Source organism: Lampetra fluviatilis, chromosome 20 (assembly GCF_964198595.1).
Source record: "Lampetra fluviatilis chromosome 20, kcLamFluv1.1, whole genome shotgun sequence".
Classification (NCBI taxonomy): domain Eukaryota; kingdom Metazoa; phylum Chordata; class Hyperoartia; order Petromyzontiformes; family Petromyzontidae; genus Lampetra; species Lampetra fluviatilis.
In genome coordinates this window covers 231,153-252,806 of record NC_136294.1, presented here as the reverse complement: position 1 = coordinate 252,806, position 21,654 = coordinate 231,153, and the positions used below count along the sequence as shown (strand labels likewise).

Sequence of the window (21,654 nt, the reverse complement as noted above, 5' to 3'; positions counted from 1 at the left end):
GGGAGGGGAGGGGAGGGAGGGGAGGGGGAGGGGAGGGGAGAGGGAGGGGAGGGGAGGGGAGAGGGGGAGGGGAGGGGGAGGGGAGGGGAGGGGAGGGGGAGGGGAGGGGGAGATGCTGGTGTGAGTATGGACGGCCCTACTCATTGCTGTGTCAATAAGATTGTTCATGCGCGTATTCACGTGATAAAATACCTCATTATTTTATTTATTTAGCCAGGTAAAGCTCACTGAGTCTCAAGACTCATTTTCAAGAGGGGTTTGCCAAGTTTTCACAGTAGGGAGCGATGTTGCCGAGTGATTTTCAGGGAAGTTTCAACACCGGGAGGTTTGGCACAATATCCACTCCGACTCTGTGTTTGTTTAGCTATGGGAGGAAACTGGAGAACTCAGAGGAGGAAACTCATGCAGAACACACAGACTCCACACACAAGCAAAGACCACTCTCACCCACCCTCGCTCGCTCTGCACAACTGGAGGAAGCAGTGGTATCGTGGTCTGCGCCCCCAGGACCGACTCGGCCTTGAATGAGTACCTGATGCAGGGTATAAATATCAGCACTGGGGAGACAAAGGCGGCCAGGCGTGGTGCTGCCACACACGCCATTGTGTGCCATGCCGGCCTTAACAGGTGCTCGCTAACAGCACCTGCCCCAGCAGTTGTCTGTTCGCTGCTCCACGGGGGATCTTTGTGTCTCGGCAGCATGGGTGCACGGAGACCCGCGCCAGGTCATACATCCCGTCGACAGCTACGGCCACTTCTGCGGACAGCCGGGCTCCCCCAACGCGTACGTACGAAGGAGGGCACTCTACACGTTCCTATGCCGAGGGCAGGTCGGCCCCCAAATTTGTCTGGGGGGGGGGCCTCTGGTAAGAGGGGACAGGGGGCAGGGGGGGCGGTGGCCACGCTCCGAGCGCCTCGTCGCAGCGTGGACGCCGCTGGTTCGTGGCTGGCGCGTGGGTTAGGCCGCGTCACGATTTGGCCAAGTTGTGTGGTCGTGATCCTCCATCACCCGATAGCCAAACAAATTCATCTGTCCCGAGCTTTTACCGCGCTGCATTTATCAAGTAGATCTACGACGAAGTTCGCTTGAAACTGCGTCGACCCAAGCGTGGCCCAACGCGACACTCGCGAGGGGATCTTAGAGGGTCGGCGTGACCCCGCGTGACCCCGCGTGACCCCGCGTGCTCCGTCTGGACACGGCGTGCCAACGGAATGTTGCGTGCGTCTTGCGCGCACGTGTGTGCGTTATCTGCGCGCACGTGTGTGCGTTATCTGCGCGTGTGTGTGTGTGTGTTTGCGCGCACGTGTGTCGCAGGGAGAAGCCGTACCTGTTTTACTTCGACATACTGAAATGCGCCAGCCCCGCCACCCTGCTCAACCTGCAGTGCCTCACCACACAGGTGCCCACACGAGACAAAGACGAGACGAAAATAATCCCCCGTATAGCCTTAACAGATTGTCGGGGCAAGTGCTGTCAGCCAGCGCCTCTCACCCACTCGCACGGAAGCGGCGTTGGTGATGTTTTACATTTGTAACGCCTCAACCTCCCCCCCCCCCCCCCCCCCAGATCTGTGTCAAGCGCTGCCCGGAGAAGTTTGACAGCCTCCTCGCCGCCGTCGCCACCCCCGGCGGCATGAGCAGCTACGCCGAGTTCTGTGTGCCGGGCTTCACCGCGGGGCAGGTGGGGGACCAGGGCGTGGGGGGGGGGCGGGGGGGGGCGGGGGGCGGGGGGCAGGGGGCGGGGGGCGTGCTCACGCTGTGTCTCACTGAGGCTGTGGTTGTGTCTGTCTCACTACTGAGGCTGTGGTTGTGTCTGTCTCACTTCTGAGGCTGTGGTTGTGTCTGTCTCACTACTGAGGCTGTGCTTGTGTCTGTCTCACTACTGAGGCTGTGGTTGTGACTGTCTCACTGAGGCTGTGGTTGTGTCTGTCTCACTACTGAGGCTGTGCTTGTGTCTGTCTCACTACTGAGGCTGTGGTTGTGACTGTCTCACTGAGGCTGTGGTTGTGTCTGTCTCACTACTGAGGCTGTGCTTGTGTCTGTCTCACTACTGAGGCTGTGGTTGTGTCTGTCTCACTACTGAGGCTGTGGTTGTGTCTGTCTCACTACTGAGGCTGTGGTTGTGTCTGTCTCACTACTGAGGCTGTGGTTGTGACTGTCTCACTGCTGAGGCTGTGGTTGTGTCTGTCTCACTACTGAGGCTGTGGTTGTGACTGTCTCACTACTGAGGCTGTGGTTGTGTCTGTCTCACTACTGAGGCTGTGGTTGTGTCTGTCTCACTACTGAGGCTGTGGTTGTGTCTGTCTCACTACTGAGGCTGTGGTTGTGTCTGTCTCACTGCTGAGGTTGTGGTTGTGACTGTCTCACTGAGGCTGTGGTTGTGTCTGTCTCACTACTGAGGCTGTGGTTGTGTCTGTCTCACTACTGAGGCTGTGGTTGTGTCTGTCTCACTACTGAGGCTGTGGTTGTGTCTGTCTCACTGAGGCTGTGGTTGTGTCTGTCTCACTACTGAGGCTGTGGTTGTGTCTGTCTCACTGCTGAGGCTGTGGTTGTGACTGTCTCACTGAGGCTGTGGTTGTGTCTGTCTCACTGCTGAGGCTGTGGTTGTGACTGTCTCACTGAGGCTGTGGTTGTGTCTGTCTCACTGCTGAGGTTGTGGTTGTGACTGTCTCACTGAGGCTGTGGTTGTGTCTGTCTCACTACTGAGGCTGTGGTTGTGTCTGTCTCACTGCTGAGGCTGTGGTTGTGACTGTCTCACTGAGGCTGTGGTTGTGTCTGTCTCACTGCTGAGGTTGTGGTTGTGACTGTCTCACTGAGGCTGTGGTTGTGTCTGTCTCACTGCTGAGGCTGTGGTTGTGACTGTCTCACTGAGGCTGTGGTTGTGTCTGTCTCACTGCTGAGGTTGTGGTTGTGACTGTCTCACTACTGAGGCTGTGGTTGTGTCTGTCTCACTGCTGAGGCTGTGGTTGTGTCTGTCTCACTGCTGAGGCTGTGGTTGTGACTGTCTCACTGCTGAGGCTGTGGTTGTGACTGTCTCACTACTGAGGCTGTGGTTGTGACTGTCTCACTACTGAGGCTGTGGTTGTGACTGTCTCACTGCTGAGGCTGTGGTTGTGACTGTCTCACTACTGAGGCTGTGGTTGTGACTGTCTCACTGCTGAGGCTGTGGTTGTGTCTGTCTCACTACTGAGGTTGTGGTTGTGACTGTCTCACTACTGAGGCTGTGGTTGTGTCTGTCTCACTGCTGAGGCTGTGGTTGTGTCTGTCTCACTGCTGAGGATGTGGTTGTGACTGTCTCACTGCTGAGGCTGTGGTTGTGACTGTCTCACTACTGAGGCTGTGGTTGTGACTGTCTCACTGCTGAGGCTGTGGTTGTGACTGTCTCACTACTGAGGTTGTGGTTGTGACTGTCTCACTGCTGAGGCTGTGGTTGTGACTGTCTCACTACTGAGGTTGTGGTTGTGACTGTCTCACTACTGAGGTTGTGGTTGTGACTGTCTCACTACTGAGGTTGTGGTTGTGACTGTCTCACTACTGAGGCTGTGGTTGTGACTGTCTCACTACTGAGGCTGTGGTTGTGACTGTCTCACTACTGAGGCTGTGGTTGTGACTGTCTCACTACTGAGGCTGTGGTTGTGTCTGTCTCACTGAGGCTGTGGTTGTGTCTGTCTCACTACTGAGGCTGTGGTTGTGTCTGTCTCACTGAGGCTGTGGTTGTGTCTGTCTCACTACTGAGGCTGTGGTTGTGTCTGTCTCACTGAGGCTGTGGTTGTGTCTGTCTCACTACTGAGGCTGTGGTTGTGACTGTCTCACTGAGGCTGTGGTTGTGACTGTCTCACTACTGAGGCTGTGGTTGTGTCTGTCTCACTGAGGCTGTGGTTGTGTCTGTCTCACTACTGAGGCTGTGGTTGTGTCTGTCTCACTACTGAGGCTGTGGTTGTGTCTGTCTCACTACTGAGGCTGTGGTTGTGTCTGTCTCACTACTGAGGCTGTGGTTGTGTCTGTCTCACTACTGAGGCTGTGGTTGTGTCTGTCTCACTACTGAGGCTGTGGTTGTGTCTGTCTCACTGAGGCTGTGGTTGTGTCTGTCTCACTGAGGCTGTGGTTGTGTCTGTCTCACTGAGGCTGTGGTTGTGTCTGTCTCACTGAGGCTGTGGTTGTGTCTGTCTCACTACTGAGGCTGTGGTTGTGACTGTCTCACTACTGAGGCTGTGGTTGTGACTGTCTCACTGAGGCTGTGGTTGTGTCTGTCTCACTACTGAGGCTGTGGTTGTGTCTGTCTCACTACTGAGGCTGTGGTTGTGTCTGTCTCACTGAGGTTGTGGTTGTGACTGTCTCACTGCTGAGGCTGTGGTTGTGACTGTCTCACTACTGAGGTTGTGGTTGTGACTGTCTCACTACTGAGGTTGTGGTTGTGACTGTCTCACTACTGAGGTTGTGGTTGTGACTGTCTCACTACTGAGGCTGTGGTTGTGACTGTCTCACTACTGAGGCTGTGGTTGTGACTGTCTCACTACTGAGGCTGTGGTTGTGACTGTCTCACTACTGAGGCTGTGGTTGTGTCTGTCTCACTGAGGCTGTGGTTGTGTCTGTCTCACTACTGAGGCTGTGGTTGTGTCTGTCTCACTGAGGCTGTGGTTGTGTCTGTCTCACTACTGAGGCTGTGGTTGTGTCTGTCTCACTGAGGCTGTGGTTGTGTCTGTCTCACTACTGAGGCTGTGGTTGTGACTGTCTCACTGAGGCTGTGGTTGTGACTGTCTCACTACTGAGGCTGTGGTTGTGTCTGTCTCACTGAGGCTGTGGTTGTGTCTGTCTCACTACTGAGGCTGTGGTTGTGTCTGTCTCACTACTGAGGCTGTGGTTGTGTCTGTCTCACTACTGAGGCTGTGGTTGTGTCTGTCTCACTACTGAGGCTGTGGTTGTGTCTGTCTCACTACTGAGGCTGTGGTTGTGTCTGTCTCACTACTGAGGCTGTGGTTGTGTCTGTCTCACTGAGGCTGTGGTTGTGTCTGTCTCACTGAGGCTGTGGTTGTGTCTGTCTCACTGAGGCTGTGGTTGTGTCTGTCTCACTGAGGCTGTGGTTGTGTCTGTCTCACTACTGAGGCTGTGGTTGTGACTGTCTCACTGAGGCTGTGGTTGTGTCTGTCTCACTACTGAGGCTGTGGTTGTGTCTGTCTCACTACTGAGGCTGTGGTTGTGTCTGTCTCACTGAGGTTGTGGTTGTGACTGTCTCACTACTGAGGCTGTGGTTGTGTCTGTCTCACTGAGGCTGTGGTTGTGTCTGTCTCACTACTGAGGCTGTGGTTGTGACTGTCTCACTGAGGCTGTGGTTGTGTCTGTCTCACTACTGAGGCTGTGGTTGTGACTGTCTCACTGAGGCTGTGGTTGTGACTGTCTCACTGAGGCTGTGGTTGTGTCTGTCTCACTGCTGAGGCTGTGGTTGTGACTGTCTCACTGAGGCTGTGGTTGTGTCTGTCTCACTGCTGAGGTTGTGGTTGTGACTGTCTCACTGAGGCTGTGGTTGTGTCTGTCTCACTACTGAGGCTGTGGTTGTGTCTGTCTCACTGCTGAGGCTGTGGTTGTGACTGTCTCACTGAGGCTGTGGTTGTGTCTGTCTCACTGCTGAGGCTGTGGTTGTGACTGTCTCACTGAGGCTGTGGTTGTGTCTGTCTCACTGCTGAGGTTGTGGTTGTGACTGTCTCACTGAGGCTGTGGTTGTGTCTGTCTCACTGCTGAGGCTGTGGTTGTGACTGTCTCACTGAGGCTGTGGTTGTGTCTGTCTCACTGCTGAGGTTGTGGTTGTGACTGTCTCACTACTGAGGCTGTGGTTGTGTCTGTCTCACTGCTGAGGCTGTGGTTGTGTCTGTCTCACTGCTGAGGCTGTGGTTGTGACTGTCTCACTGCTGAGGCTGTGGTTGTGACTGTCTCACTACTGAGGCTGTGGTTGTGACTGTCTCACTACTGAGGCTGTGGTTGTGACTGTCTCACTGCTGAGGCTGTGGTTGTGACTGTCTCACTACTGAGGTTGTGGTTATGACTGTCTCACTGCTGAGGCTGTGGTTGTGTCTGTCTCACTACTGAGGTTGTGGTTGTGACTGTCTCACTACTGAGGCTGTGGTTGTGTCTGTCTCACTGCTGAGGCTGTGGTTGTGTCTGTCTCACTGCTGAGGCTGTGGTTGTGACTGTCTCACTGCTGAGGCTGTGGTTGTGACTGTCTCACTACTGAGGCTGTGGTTGTGACTGTCTCACTGCTGAGGCTGTGGTTGTGACTGTCTCACTACTGAGGTTGTGGTTGTGACTGTCTCACTGCTGAGGCTGTGGTTGTGACTGTCTCACTACTGAGGCTGTGGTTGTGACTGTCTCACTACTGAGGTTGTGGTTGTGACTGTCTCACTACTGAGGTTGTGGTTGTGACTGTCTCACTACTGAGGTTGTGGTTGTGACTGTCTCACTACTGAGGCTGTGGTTGTGACTGTCTCACTACTGAGGCTGTGGTTGTGACTGTCTCACTACTGAGGCTGTGGTTGTGACTGTCTCACTACTGAGGCTGTGGTTGTGTCTGTCTCACTGAGGCTGTGGTTGTGTCTGTCTCACTACTGAGGCTGTGGTTGTGTCTGTCTCACTGAGGCTGTGGTTGTGTCTGTCTCACTACTGAGGCTGTGGTTGTGTCTGTCTCACTGAGGCTGTGGTTGTGTCTGTCTCACTGAGGCTGTGGTTGTGTCTGTCTCACTACTGAGGCTGTGGTTGTGACTGTCTCACTGAGGCTGTGGTTGTGACTGTCTCACTACTGAGGCTGTGGTTGTGTCTGTCTCACTGAGGCTGTGGTTGTGTCTGTCTCACTACTGAGGCTGTGGTTGTGTCTGTCTCACTACTGAGGCTGTGGTTGTGTCTGTCTCACTACTGAGGCTGTGGTTGTGTCTGTCTCACTACTGAGGCTGTGGTTGTGTCTGTCTCACTACTGAGGCTGTGGTTGTGTCTGTCTCACTACTGAGGCTGTGGTTGTGTCTGTCTCACTGAGGCTGTGGTTGTGTCTGTCTCACTGAGGCTGTGGTTGTGTCTGTCTCACTGAGGCTGTGGTTGTGTCTGTCTCACTGAGGCTGTGGTTGTGTCTGTCTCACTACTGAGGCTGTGGTTGTGACTGTCTCACTACTGAGGCTGTGGTTGTGACTGTCTCACTGAGGCTGTGGTTGTGTCTGTCTCACTACTGAGGCTGTGGTTGTGTCTGTCTCACTACTGAGGCTGTGGTTGTGTCTGTCTCACTGAGGTTGTGGTTGTGACTGTCTCACTACTGAGGCTGTGGTTGTGTCTGTCTCACTGAGGCTGTGGTTGTGTCTGTCTCACTACTGAGGCTGTGGTTGTGACTGTCTCACTGAGGCTGTGGTTGTGTCTGTCTCACTACTGAGGCTGTGGTTGTGACTGTCTCACTGAGGCTGTGGTTGTGACTGTCTCACTACTGAGGCTGTGGTTGTGACTGTCTCACTACTGAGGCTGTGGTTGTGACTGTCTCACTACTGAGGCTGTGGTTGTGACTGTCTCACTACTGAGGCTGTGGTTGTGACTGTCTCACTACTGAGGCTGTGGTTGTGACTGTCTCACTACTGAGACTGTGGTTGTGTCTGTCTCACTGAGGTTGTGGTTGTGACTGTCTCACTACTGAGGCTGTGGTTGTGACTGTCTCACTACTGAGGCTGTGGTTTTGACTGTCTCACTACTGAGGCTGTGGTTGTGACTGTCTCACTGCTGAGGCTGTGGTTGTGACTGTGGTTGTAGCTGTAGCTATGGCTGTGGTTGTGGTTGTGGCTGTGGTTGTGGTTGTAGGCACTGAGCCCCGCTGACATCCTGGCCAAAAGGCAGTGCCCGTCCATCATCTTCCCGAGCCAGCCCTGTGAGTGACCAACACTCACAACACTCACAACACTCGCAACACTCACAACACCCACCAACACTCACAACACTCGTAACACTCACCAACACTCACAACACTCACAACACTCACCAACACTCGCAACACTCACAACACCCACCAACACTCAACAACACTCACAGCACTCACCAACACTCACCAACACTCACCAACACTCGTGAACACCACTCATCTACACTCATAAATAACCATCACGACCTAAGAAAACAGCGACACTCGTCCCCCCCCATCACCTCCCCGCTCACCACTCCCCGCTCGCCGCCCCTCGCTCACCACTCCCCGCTCACCACTCCCCGCTCACCGCCCCTCGCTCACCACTCCCCGCTCACCATTCCCCGCTCGCCGCCCCTCGCTCACCACTCCCCGCTCACCACTCCCCGCTCACCGCCTCTCGCTCACCACTCCCCGCTCACCACTCCCCGCTCGCCGCCCCTCGCTCACCACTCCCCGCTCACCACTCCCCGCTCGCCGCCCCTCGCTCACCACTCCCCGCTCACCACTCCCCGCTCGCCGCCCCTCGCTCACCACTCCCCGCTCACCACTCCCCGCTCACCGCCCCTCGCTCACCACTCCCCGCTCACCGCTCCCCGCTCACCGCCCCTCGCTCACCACTCCCCGCTCACCGCTCCCCTCTCAACGCCCCCCGCTCACCGCCCCCCGCTCACCGCCCCCCGCTCACCGCCCCCCGCTCACCGCCCCCCGCTCACCGCTCCCCTCTCAACGCCCCCCGCTCACCGCCCCCCGCTCACCGCCCCCCGCTCACCGCTCCCCGCTCACCGCTCCCCTCTCAACGCCCCCCGCTCACCGCCCCCCGCTCACCGCCCCCCGCTCACCGCCCCCCGCTCACCACGTGTGCTGCTGCTGCTGCTGCTCCCCGCTCACCAGTCCAGGGCCGCTGCTTCCCGCGCCTCGTGACGGAGCGCAGCGAGGTGAGCGTCGCCGGCAACCGCTCCATCAACTACGGCAACGGACAGCTGCTCAACGCCACCGACATCCAGAGGGGGGCCAAGTACGTGGCGCGGGGGGCGTGGGGGGGGGGCCCGGGGGGCGTGGGGGGGGGGCGCGGGGGGGGGGGTCCGCGTGTCTGCGTGAGAGGCTGGGGACAGCAGGGTCGTGGTTGGTGTTCTGCGCTACAAACTCGGAGACCCGAGTTCTATTCCCGCTCACGTCCAACACCGGCGACGATTCTCTGAACCGGCCCTGCCCCCCCCCCCAAGTTGATTGTGTGGTTTTCTCTTTGGGGGGAGGCGGTCAGGTATCCCTACGATGGGTGTTTGTGTGTGTAGGGTGTGTGTGTGTAGGGGGTTGTTCTATGTGTAGGGTGTGTGTGTGTGTTGTAGGGTGTGTGTGTGTAGGGTGTGTGTGTGGAGGGTGTGTGTAGGGTGTGTGTGTGGAGGGTGTGTGTAGGGTGTGTGTGTGGAGGGTGTGTGTAGGGTGTGTGTGTGGAGGGTGTGTGTGTTGTAGGGTCTGTGTGTGTGTGAGAGCAGTGAGTGGACTGGGGGGCTGGGGTGTAATGCTGCCTCACTCTCTCGTGCCCCCCACCCTGCCCCCCTCCCCCTCAGGGGGATCTCTAAGTTCATGGACGCGCGTCAGGTGGGCATGAAAGTATTTGAGGATTTTGCGCGATCCTGGTACTGGATCCTCATGTGAGTCCACGGAGCCCTCCTCCTCACCTACCCACTCACCCGAACACTCACCGACTCGCCGACTCACTCACTCACATACCCACTCACCTACCTCCCCACTCACCCACTCACCCACCCACCCACCCACCGACTCACCCATCCACCCACCCACCCACCGACTCACCCACCCACCGACTCACCCATCCACCCACTCACCCACCCACCCACCCACTCACCCACCCACCCACCCATTCACCCACCCACCAACTCAGCCACCCATTCACCCACCCACCCACTCACTCACCCACCGACTCAGCCACCCTCTCACTCCACTCCCTTACCCATTTGGTGGCAGGGTGATGACACTCGTGCCTCATGGCAAGAAATCCCTGGGTTCGACTCCCGACTAGGGTGTCTTTCTGCGTGGAGTTTGAATTCTCGCCCCCTGTTCCGCGTGGCTTCCCTCCGGGGTCTCCCACTTCCTACCATGGCTGAGCCCACACACGCAGTGGAACTGGTATTGGCCAAACCGCATACCAGTGCTAAAAGTTCACTGCAAATTACTCAAATTCGTATTGCACACCGCAGCAATATCTTGACAGGACACTCCTGAAAAGCAGTCTTGAGACTCGGTGAGGCTTTCCACGGTAACCCGTCGCAATGAACTAATATACGTACGTATCTTGAACTTATTTTGCACCGTACGTGGCCAACCATGAGTGGGCGTGTGTCGGGGTGTGAACATTGGCAGGCACTCATTGCTGTATTGCACATCGCGGTTTCTATGTTTGGGTGTGTATGGATTATTGTGTACACGTTGATGTGTATACATTGCCGTGTGTGCGTGTCCATGCGGGCGTGTAATGGGGAGCGGTGGTGTAGCGGTTAGCGTGCTGGGCTATGAACCTGGCGTATCAGGTTCGATTCCCGCTCACAGCCAACACCAGTGACGATTATCTGAACCGGTCCTGGGCCTTCCTCTAGGTCGACCCAGCCTCAAATAATTACTTCATAGATGCTCCGTTCAAGGCTATAGGGGGATCTTTTTTTCTTGTTCAAGAGTGAGCGGTGGTGCACCGGTCCTCGCTCGAGGCCAACATCGGTGACGACGATTATCCGAATCTGTCCTGAGCCTGCCGCTGGGTCATCTCAGCCTCGCACGAGCACCTCGTGCGGCGTGCCAACATCGGCACTCGGGCGAGACGGGCTTTGTCCACGCCACCGCATCGTGTGCCGTGCCGGCCTTTGTAGGTGCTCGCTAATTGCACTTTCCCCAGCAGTCTGTTAAAGCTCCCTGGGGGATCTTTGTGGTGTCTGTGCAGCGGTCTGGGCCTCGCGCTGCTGCTCAGTCTGCTCTTCCTCGTGCTGCTTCGCTTCCTGGCCGGAGTCATCGTCTGGGTCATGCTCGTCGCCCTCGTCGCCATCGTCGGATACGGTACCCGTCGCGTCCCCCCCCACCACCCACCCCGCGTCTTGCCCGTGTCTACCCTCCATATGCCCCGTGTCCCCCCTCCCCATAACCACCCCCCCCGTGTCCCCCCTCCCCATAACCACCCCCCCCGTGTCCCCCCTCCCCATAACCACCCCCCCCGTGTCCCCCCTCCCCCCACCAGGCATCTACCACTGCTACTGGGAGTACAGTGTGAACCTGAAGGGGAGACCTGGGGCGGATAACAAGATCACAGACCTGGGCTTCCAGACCGACCTGCGGGTCTACTTGCAAGTGCGGGACACCTGGCTGGCCATCAGTGAGCCCCGCACTCACCTGCCCCCCCCCTCACCTGCCCCCCTCACCTTCACCCCCCTCACCTGCCCCCCCCTTACCTGTGTACTCAACTACGTTGTTGCTGAACTGTGTACACACCAGACACCTGTACACACGGCGCACCTGTGTCCACCTCATCACGTGTACACCCCCCCCCCCCCGTGTCCCGCAGTGATCCTGCTGTGCATCCTGGAGGTGGTGATCCTGCTCCTGGTGGTGTTCCTCAGGAAGAGGATCCTCATCGCCATAGCCCTCATCAAGGAGAGCAGCAAGTAGGACTCGCTAACAAAGACGAACGTCCCCCCCCGTGTAGCCTTGACAGACTCGCACGCGCAAGTGCCGTTTGCGAGTAGCACCTTTGAAGGCCGGCACCGCACACAAGGGGGGGGGGGGTAGCAATGTTTACACGCCGCACGAGGTGCTTGTTTAAGGCTGAGTCGACCTAGGGGAGGCCCAGGACTGGTTCAGATATTTATCCCCAATGTCTGCGCCCCCCCCCTCCACACCCCCGTGTCTCCCCCAGGGCGATTGGCCACATGATGTCGTCGCTCCTCTTCCCCATCGTCACGTTTGTGCTGCTTGCCGTCGTCATCAGCTACTGGGCCATCACATCTCTGTATCCTCTACCTCGTTATCATGCACCTCATCGGCCACTTCGTCATGCGCCTCATCAACGTCGTCATCCAGCTCTTATCCTCACCACCTCTTCAAGCTCATCCACCTTCTCTACATCTTCCCTTCCTCGGCCACCACCACCACCAACTTGCTGCTGCCGCCGCCGTGCATCCACGCGGTGTGACCCTTGACCCCGCGCGCTCAGCTACCTGGCCACGTCGGGTGTGGCCGTGTACAAGGCGGTGGTGCCGGGGGGGCCCAACAGCAGCGGAGAAGCCTGCGCCTCCCTCAACGGGACCCACTGCTCCCCAGAGGCACGGGCCCTGGGGGAGACGGGGGCTGGGGGAGACGGGGCTGGGAGAGACGGGGGCTGGGAAAGACGGGGCTGGGAGAGACGGGGCTTGGAGAGACGGGGCTGGGAGAGACGGGGGCTGGGAGAGACGGGGCTGGGGGAGACGGGGGCTGGGAGAGACGGGGGCTGGGAGAGACGGGGGCTGGGAGAGACGGGGGCTGGGAAAGACGGGGCTTGGAGAGACGGGGCTGGGAGAGACGGGGGCTGGGAGAGACGGGGCCCTGGGAGAGACGGGGCTGGGGGAGACGGGGGCTGGGAGAGACGGGGCTGGGAGAGACGGGGCTTGGAGAGACGGGGCTGGGAGAGACGGGGGCTGGGAGAGACGGGGGCTGGGAGAGACGGGGCCTGGGAGAGACGGGGCTTGGAGAGACGGGGCTGGGAGAGACGGGGGCTGGGAGAGACGGGGGCTGGGAAAGACGGGGCTGGGAGAGACGGGGCTTGGAGAGACGGGGCTGGGAGAGACGGGGGCTGGGAGAGACGGGGCCCTGGGAGAGACGGGGCTGGGGGAGACGGGGGCTGGGAGAGACGGGGCCTGGGAGAGACGGGGGCTGGGGGAGACGGGGCCTGGGAGAGATGGGGGCTGGGAGAGACGGGGGCTGGGAGAGACGGGGCTGGGCCACGGGGTGACCACCAGAGGGCGCTGGAGCTCCACGCAGCCTTAGCTGCGTTCCGGGTGCAGCGTGTGCGCGTGTCGCGTCACGCCCGCGGCGTCTTTCTGTCTCGGCACAGGCGTTCAACATCTCGGCCGCCTTCGCCGCTTGTCCCAGCGCCAGCTGCATCTTCACCAGCTTCGGCGGAGAGGACCTCTACCACCGCAACATCTTCAATCTGCAGGTGCTGCTCGGCGAGATGGCGACGTGGTGGTGGTGATTACGTAGTGGCTTTTAATAATGGTGGTGGTGATGTGATGCCAGTGATGGTGATAGTGAAAATAACGATGATGATGATGATGATGGAGAGATTGGTGATGATGGTGGGGGTGATGATAGTGTGACATGATTACAGCATGGTGATAATGCTTAAAATCATGATGATTGTATTGAGCATCATGATAATGGTGTCACCTGTCATGCTATCACTGGTGATGACCCCCCCCCCCCCAGGTGTATAACGTATTTGCGTTCTTCTGGGCCATGAACTTCGTGATTGCGCTGGGCCACTGCACCCTGGCGGGGGCCTTCGCCTCCTACTACTGGGCCCCCAGCAAGCCCGGAGACATCCCCCCCTGCCCCGTCTTCTCCTCCTTCGGACGCACGCTGCGGTGAGAGCGAGTGCCACGAGCGTGCTGCTCGTGGCAGTGCCGTGTACTCGAGCCGAGCCGGCTTGGCCGCGTTCCGCGCGTACAGCACGAATGTGATGGCAGTGGTGGTAGTGGTGGCAGCGCTGGTGGTAATGTTGGCAGCGACCGTGGCGGTGTTGCCGGTGATGGTGATGTAGGCACCACACGGGCTCGCTGGCATTCGGGTCGCTCATCCTCGCCATCGTCCAACTCATCCGCGTCATGCTGGAGTACATCGACCACAAGCTCAGAGGTGGACTCACTCACGCGCTCACTCACTCACGCACTCACTCACGCACTCACTCACTCACGCGCTCACTCACGCACTCACGCGCTCACGCGCTCACTCACGCACTCACTCACGCACTCACGCGCTCACTCACGCGCTCGCACACTCGCTCACTCACGCGCTCACTCACTCACTCGCTCACTCACGCGCTCACTCACGCGCTCACTCACTCACGCGCTCGCACACTCGCTCACTCATACGCTCACTCACGCACTCACTCACTCACGCGCTCGCACACTCGCTCACTCACGCGCTCACTCACGCGCTCACTCACGCGCTCACTCACGCACTCGCCAACACTCGCACACTCGCCAACACTCGCACACTCACTCACTGACACACACACTTGCTTTTTCAAATACACACTTACACACTCGCTCACATACAAACTCACACACTCATTCAAACTTTTATTCTGTGTATCTCGTCATGTCTCTGTGTGTGTATCTCCGCATGTCTCCGCGTGTCTCTGTGTAACCACGTGTCTCTGCGTGTCTCTGCGTGTCTCTGCGTGTCTCGAGTAGTGTCAGAGAACAAGTGCGCCCGGTTCGTGATGTGCTGCCTCAAGTGCTGCTTCTGGTGTCTGGAGAAGTTCATAAAGTTTCTTAACCGCAATGCCTACATCATGGTGACCTCCACCACCACCACCACATCCACCACAACCACCACAACCACGTCCACCACAACCACTTCCACCACACATGACTACCAACCTTCACACCACCTCCTCACGCCCACCACTTCCACCATCCACCTCTTCACATCCACCACTACTTCTGTCCACCACTATCATCATGTCCACCTTCACACACTGTCACCCCCCCCCCCCACTCACAATGATCCACCCCGCGTGTCCACCCCGTGTGTGACCCAGGTCGCCATCTATGGGAAGAATTTCTGCGTCTCGGCCAAGAACGCCTTCTTCCTGCTCATGCGAAACATCGTGCGGTGAGGGGGCCCGCCGGGGGCCCACTGGGGTCCTACTCCGAGGTCCCACGAGTCTCGCTGTTCATCCAGCTGTGCTTCCTATGGGGCCCTGTAGGTCCGATAGGTCCCACTCGGGTTCTTTGAGTCTCACTGGGGTCATGACAGGCTCACGTGAGTCTCACTGGGGCCTCTGTGGGATCCCAGTGGGTTCTCTTGGGCCTTGGTGGGGCCTTGACGATGGTGAAGATGATAGTAATCATGGTGGTGAATGATGATAATGGTGGTGATAATGGTGGCCTTGACGATGGTGAAGATGATAGTAATCATGGTGGTGAATAATGATGATGGTGATGATAATGATGGTCTTGACGATGGTGAAGATGATAGTAATCATGGTGGTGAATGATGATGATGGTGATGATAATGGTGGTGTTGATGATGGTGATGACGGTGGTGATGGTAGTGATAATGATGGTGGTGGTAATGATGATGTCTTGCAGAGTGGTGGTGCTAGACAAGGTGACAGATTTTCTTCTGATGATGGGGAAGCTGCTGGTGGTTGGAGCAGTGGGTGAGACACAACACCAACACCCCGTCACAACACCCCGTCACAACACCCCGTCACAACACCCCGTCACAACACCCCCCCCTCATCCCGTGCCCCACGTGTGGCAGGCGTGCTGGCGTTCTTCTTCTTCTCCGGCCGCATCTCCTTCATCCCGACTCACCCGGTGCTCAACTACTACTGGGTGCCCATCCTGGTGAGGAGCAGGGGCATGAGGGGGCACGTGGGGAGGCAGCGTCAGAGGGGAAGGGGGTCACGTGCGTCAGTCAGGGGGCCAGCGGTGGGGGTGGGTTCCAGTGCCTCTACCCTCTCTTGATTCTGGGTGGGTGCGTCAGAAATGGACGTGCGTGTCGGTGTATCCGTGTCCTGGGCAGCGCCGGGCTAGACGCGCCGTGAGGCTCACTGGGCGGTTAGAGGCAGTCGCCCTGCAACGATAGCGGGGGGCGGAGGAGCGACGCTCACGACAACGAGCAGAGCGCCGGACGACTACGACTCATTGAGGCGGCGTGTCTGCCGGTCGTGCCGCTGGGCAGACAGGTGGCTGTGCGTGGCCACCCACCCCCTCGGGCGCCGTGTTGGTCCGCATTGGTCCGCGTTGGTGCTCACTAACAGCACTTGCCCCAACAGCCTGTTAAGGCGAGACGGGGGGGTTCTTTGTGTGTGTCCGTGTCACGTCCGCGTGTGTCCGTGTCACGTGCGCGTGTGTCCGTGTCACGTGCGTGTGTCCGTGTCACGTCCGCGTGTGTCCGTGTCACGTCCGCGTGTGTCCGTGTCACGTCCGCGTGTGTCCGTGTCACGTGCGTGTGTCCGTGTCACGTCCGCGTGTGTCCGTGTCACGTCCGCGTGTGTCCGTGTCACGTGCGCGTGTGTCCGTGTCACGTCCGCGTGTGTCCATGTCACGTCCGCGTGTGTCCATGTCACGTGCGTGTGTGTCCGTGTCACGTGCGTGTGTGTCCGTGTCACGTGCGTGTGTCCGTGTCACGTGCGCGTGTGTCCGTGTCACGTGCGTGTGTGTCCGTGTCACGTGCGCGTGTGTCCGTGTCACGTGCGCGTGTGTCCGTGTCACGTGCGTGTGTCCGTGTCACGTCCGCATGTGTCCGTGTCACGTGCGCGTGTGTCCGTGTCACGTGCGTGTGTCCGTGTCACGTGCGCGTGTGTCCGTGTCACGTCCGCGTGTGTCCGTGTCACGTGCGTGTGTGTCCGTGTCACGTGCGTGTGTGTCCGTGTCACGTGCGCGTGTGTCCGTGTCACATGCGCGTGTGTCCGTGTCACGTGCGCGTGTGTGCGTGCTTCCACCCAGACGGTGGTGGTGGGCTCCTACATGGTAGCCCACGGCTTCTTCAGCGTCTACAGCATGTGTGTGGACACGCTCTTCCTGTGCTTCTGTGAGTACACGGCGCGCTCGCTCAGGCGCGCACTCGCACGCGTGCCAACGCGCGCACACACTCGGATACGCATGCACAAACGCGCGTCCTGGATTTCTTGAGCTTCCATCTTTTCTTCCTTTCGTCGTCTCTCAATCGACATCTCTCTCCTGGGGGTTTGCTGACCATGCTTCACTCCGCTCATTGTAGGTTGGTGAAGGAAGCAATGCCGTGTGAGACACCGCGTGACGAAACCTTTCCCAGAGTTTGCTTGAACCAATGCTGCGGATGTTGAACTTCTTTCGCACCGTACGTAGCCAATCGTGCCGATGAGATCGACTCTCAGAAGGACGGCCGTGTGGCTGAGTATCGTTGGTATAGAGGGCAGATGGTTAGCTGCAGCACTGGCGGTGGTGTGAGGAGGCCTCCATCCAGCAGTGGATCGCCATTGGGAGATGATGCATATCTGCCTGTGTTCGGTACCCTTGTGATCTCCACTCCTCTGTGACCCTTCTGCTGATGGGGTTCATGCTGCTGCGGACGATGATTGTGGTCTCACTGAGGTTCTCCTCCTCTCTTCTCCCTTCTCCTCCCTCCTCCTCCTCCGCCTCCTCTACCTTCTCCTTCATTTCCATCTGTCCTGCGTGATTGGCAACTTTCATATTTCCGTTAAGCACACACGCTCCCATCACCACCTCCCCATCACCACCTCCCCATCACCACCTCCCCATCACCACCACCTCCATAAATACCCCACATCGCCAACCTCCATCGCCACCTTCATCACCCAACCTTCACCCACCCACCCATCACCATCACCACCACCCCACCACCACCGCCCCAGGCGAGGACCTGGAGCGGAACGACGGCTCTCTGGAGCGCCCCTACCTCATGTCCCCCGGCCTCCTGCAGCTGCTGGGGAAGCCGGGGGCCACGCTCGCCCAGGAGTCCTCCGACTGAGGGACCCCTCCCTCTGGGGCCCCCGTCCCTCTGGGCCCCTCCGGGCCCTCCCGTCCCTCCGAATAAAGGCCCCCACCATCCCTACGGGGTGCACCGTGCTCTGGCTAGGGGGTCACCATCCCTACGGGGTGCACCGTTCTATGGCTAAGGCCCCCACCATCCCTACGGGGTGCACTGCCTTATGGGGCCATCTGCCTTATTGGGCCCCGCCGATCTGCCACCCTCCAGCTCAAGGCCCACCGGCCCCCCAGACTCCCCGAGCTCGGGGACCCCCCCCCCCGGGACCCCCCCCCCCCCCACTCCTCTGGGTGGCACTCAACTCCAGCCAAGGCCCCACCCACCCCTCACATGTCCGTGTCCCTCCCGCAGTGGAAGACCTGGAGAAGAACGATGGCTCGGTGGAGAAGCCGTACTTCATGTCCAAAGGGCTCATGAAGATCCTAAACAAAAAGAACATTGTGGCCGAATGATGGGGGGGGGATTGTGTGGGGGGTATGGAGGGAGTTACCTCGATTTTTGATCCAGTCGGTCAACACTGGCGAATCGACAGTGGCTATCACGTTGACATATTAATATGGAATGTCGAGGTTGTAAACGAGAGGTGAGCGCCAGTGTCTCAATGCTCATTTTAACAGGAAACCACTTTGCCTACCTGCCCCCCTCCACCTGCTGCCGCCACCCCAGGGCTAGGGTTAGAGACGGGGTCAGGGTTGGGATTAGGGTCACAGTGGTTCAAGAATCAATCGTCCATTGCTGCAGTGTATATGTAATGTAGTAACTCGGCGGGAGACGACTTCACGGGTAGCACACTCTTTTATTTCACCAACTATAGTTACACGGGTGACTAACACCAGCTATAGTTACTCGGGTGACCAACACCCACTTGGTTACACGGGTGGCTAACACCAGCCTAACCCACACGGTTCTCCTGGCTACACCAACACGGGCTCTTACGCCCCGTAGCCTCTCGGAACACCCCCAGCCGGGATGTCCGTCTCGACTCTGGGTCCCACAGTCCCGACCCACATGGGCGTCGGACCACGGGTCCCACAGTCTCGCCTCCGAGCCACACAGGGCCCCGGTCCTGACAAGGACAGCGGGACTAGGGGTCTCAGGCCACTACTTCTTCAACTCCGTCTTCAATCTTCAACTGGTTAACAACAACCACGAGTGCTCCCGCGCGTCCTCTTTTATGCCCATCCTGCGGACGTCGCTGAGAGCACCCATCCCTTTTGACCAATCACTGCGCGCTGCCCACGATCCCCTCTTCTCACCTCGTGTCAGCGCGCACCATCCCCTACGCCGCGCCGCCCCGTACTCACTCACTCCCGGCGCGCGCGTCCACACCACGCCCACACGCGTGCCCAACCCCGCACCCCGCGCCGCCCCGTAATCCATCACTGTCGGCGCACGTCAACACCACCACTACATATATAATGGATTCTTAAATCCATCTGTGCAGAGCGTTATGCGGCCGTGTTATTGTATTTGTGGGTTTTCTCTGGGTTCCCCGGTTTCTTCCAACGTGGAGCCAAACGCCCTTAGCGGAAAAACCTCGACTCGTTCGCCAATAACACCGTGGCCTTATAAGGAAAATCTATACGGGCGACATTTCAGGCAGTGACCCTTCTTCATAACCCAGGGAGGCCATCGAGATGGATTGCAGTATCACCAAGTAGTTTGTGTTGTAGTCGCCTTGTCCCACACAGGGAGGAGGGCTGCCAATGGGGGTGTTTGAGATGGTGCGTGCTGCTGTAATGCTCTTCGAGTTGCCGAAGAGTTTGAGCCGGCGCTGTACGGACGCTCCGGTTGTGACTGATGAATATACCAAACACTCCCAGTGTAGCAGCATCACACTCCTCCTCCTTGAGACTCAACGAGGCTCTCCCGTGTAAGAGGGTGGAGGTCCGGAGTCGGGGGAGGGACCAATGTTATAAGATCAGGTCTGGGGCGAGGGTTCAGGGTCGGGGGGTTGCCCTGCCTTCCCCCCCAAACCCAGAAGGAGCCCCCCGCTCTCTCTTCTGGATGTGGTTGTCATCGTTTTTGTGCCAGGGCCGTGTCTGTTTATTAATTTTCGAGCGTCGTGATCGGGTTTGCGTGGATGTAAAGTGTGTAGTGTCTCTGTACACACACACAGACACACAGACACACACGTATATATACACACACACACAGACACACAGACACACACGTATATATACACACACAGACACACACACAGACACACAGACACACACGTATATATACACACACAGACACACACACACACACAGACACACACGTATATATACACACACAGACACACACACACACACACAGACACACACGTATATATACACACACAGACACACACACACACACACAGACACACACGTATATATACACACACAGACACACACACACACAGACACACACGTATATATACACACACAGACACACACACACAGACACACACGTATATATACACACACAGACACACACACACACACAGACACACACGTATATATACACACACAGACACACACACACACACAGACACACACGTATATATACACACATACCGCCAGCCTGCGGATAATCTGCATACAGTACTGGGTGTTTTAGGGTAAAACAAACTCATTACACACACACAGGAAACACATGACACACTCGCATATATATATTTATAATACAGTTTTTGTTAGATTGCGTAAATTTAAATGTGTCGTTCACCCACCACGACCCGACACAGCCCAATAGTGAGGTCTGTCACGTGAACAGCACGCGCCAATTCGTGACTACTTCAGCACTTGTGTGTTGGAGAGTAAACCCACAACATTTACAATTCGAGTCCGAGGTTTCGCTGGTGATTACAACCAGCTTCATCGGTCGATTTTGCCCGAATTGTGGTGGGTTAACGACACTTGTATTTACGTGATCCAACCCAAAAACATTTATTAAGAATGATATTGGTCGCGAACCCCTCCGTGTTACATTGGAGCTGTATCTGACGTGTGCACGGCGCTGTGCCCTTGCCACGTGCACCTCGGCGTCCTCGGGCGGTCGCCTTGTGAATGCGCAGGGCGGCGATCATCTTAAACCTGGGGGCTTAAAGATACTGCGCTGTATTACAATTGCATTACTTGTGCTTTTATTCAGTTCATTCATCCGTGTGCGTGTTTTTTATCGTCAGAATAAGGTTGAACCGTTACAGTCCTTGGCTACTGATGCATGATGGAGCGAGCGCCGTGTAGCGACACTCGTGGCCGCGAGTGAATGTGTTGGGCATTGATCCCATTGCCTGGGACGGGAGGACGCTGCTGCTGCTGCTGCTGCCACCGCTGGACTTGCACGCCAGAGGTCGCCGGTTCGACTGCACGTCCCTGCGCGGAAGTTGCGGCGATGATCATATTGGGATTCAAGCGCAAGAGGTCAATTGTGTGTACAGTGGTGTGTACAGTGGTGTGTACAAGGTGACACGAACTCTCTACTGAAGCCCTCTCGTCGTGACCAACAGCAGACCTCCACATTGGCGTCGAGCTCCTGAACATCTTCAATCCCCCCCCCACCTCCGTCTCTGTCCGCCCAGCTGTATAAACGCAGTCGATTGGCAGGTCCGTGTGTGCTGGTGGTGGGGTCAAGTGTTGGTGACACCCCCCCCCACCCCAAGACGTTTGCCCAGCGTGGAAGATTTCGATGTAAAGCTGCTTTCGTGACTGCAGCAGCAGGGATTCATCTTCTTGGTTCTTTCGCTAAAGTCACGTAGAAGGAAAATAATAAAATAATAAAAACATAAAATAATTTTCACGACGTTTCGGCCACAACGCAAGAAGCCGTCTTCAGGTGGAGAACAGGTCAGACTGTCTACTTGACAGACCTGTTCTCCACCTGAAGACGGCTTCTTGCGTTGTGGCCGAAACGTCGTGAGAATTATTTTTTATTATGTTTTTATTATTTTATTATTTTCCTTCTACGTGACTTTACCGAAAGAACCAAGAAGACAGCGTGGA

General features: G+C 57.4%; 1 protein-coding gene across 2 annotated transcripts in view; it reads left to right on the top strand.

The window, feature by feature from the left end:
- The window catches only part of LOC144937782 (choline transporter-like protein 2), a 34,784-nt gene extending 14,882 nt beyond the window's left edge, over positions 1-19,902 (top strand). The window contains exons 4-23 of one of the 2 annotated variants that reach the window (XM_078865230.1): positions 700-784; positions 1,316-1,400; positions 1,568-1,681; positions 7,819-7,885; positions 8,810-8,933; positions 9,487-9,570; positions 10,872-10,984; positions 11,163-11,297; positions 11,487-11,586; positions 11,838-11,930; positions 12,135-12,243; positions 13,011-13,115; positions 13,385-13,542; positions 13,719-13,813; positions 14,374-14,477; positions 14,724-14,797; positions 15,277-15,347; positions 15,452-15,537; positions 16,642-16,726; positions 18,035-19,902. In XM_078865230.1, coding sequence (XP_078721356.1) covers positions 700-784; positions 1,316-1,400; positions 1,568-1,681; positions 7,819-7,885; positions 8,810-8,933; positions 9,487-9,570; positions 10,872-10,984; positions 11,163-11,297; positions 11,487-11,586; positions 11,838-11,930; positions 12,135-12,243; positions 13,011-13,115; positions 13,385-13,542; positions 13,719-13,813; positions 14,374-14,477; positions 14,724-14,797; positions 15,277-15,347; positions 15,452-15,537; positions 16,642-16,726; positions 18,035-18,135 — 1,988 coding nt within the window. In that variant the 3' untranslated portion in view covers positions 18,136-19,902. Of the gene's footprint in view, positions 1-699; positions 785-1,315; positions 1,401-1,567; positions 1,682-7,818; positions 7,886-8,809; positions 8,934-9,486; positions 9,571-10,871; positions 10,985-11,162; positions 11,298-11,486; positions 11,587-11,837; positions 11,931-12,134; positions 12,244-13,010; positions 13,116-13,384; positions 13,543-13,718; positions 13,814-14,373; positions 14,478-14,723; positions 14,798-15,276; positions 15,348-15,451; positions 15,538-16,641; positions 16,727-17,549 lie in introns of both variants that reach the window. The other variant, XM_078865229.1, reaches the window with a different exon arrangement.
- Positions 19,903-21,654: the final 1,752 nt, after the last annotated feature.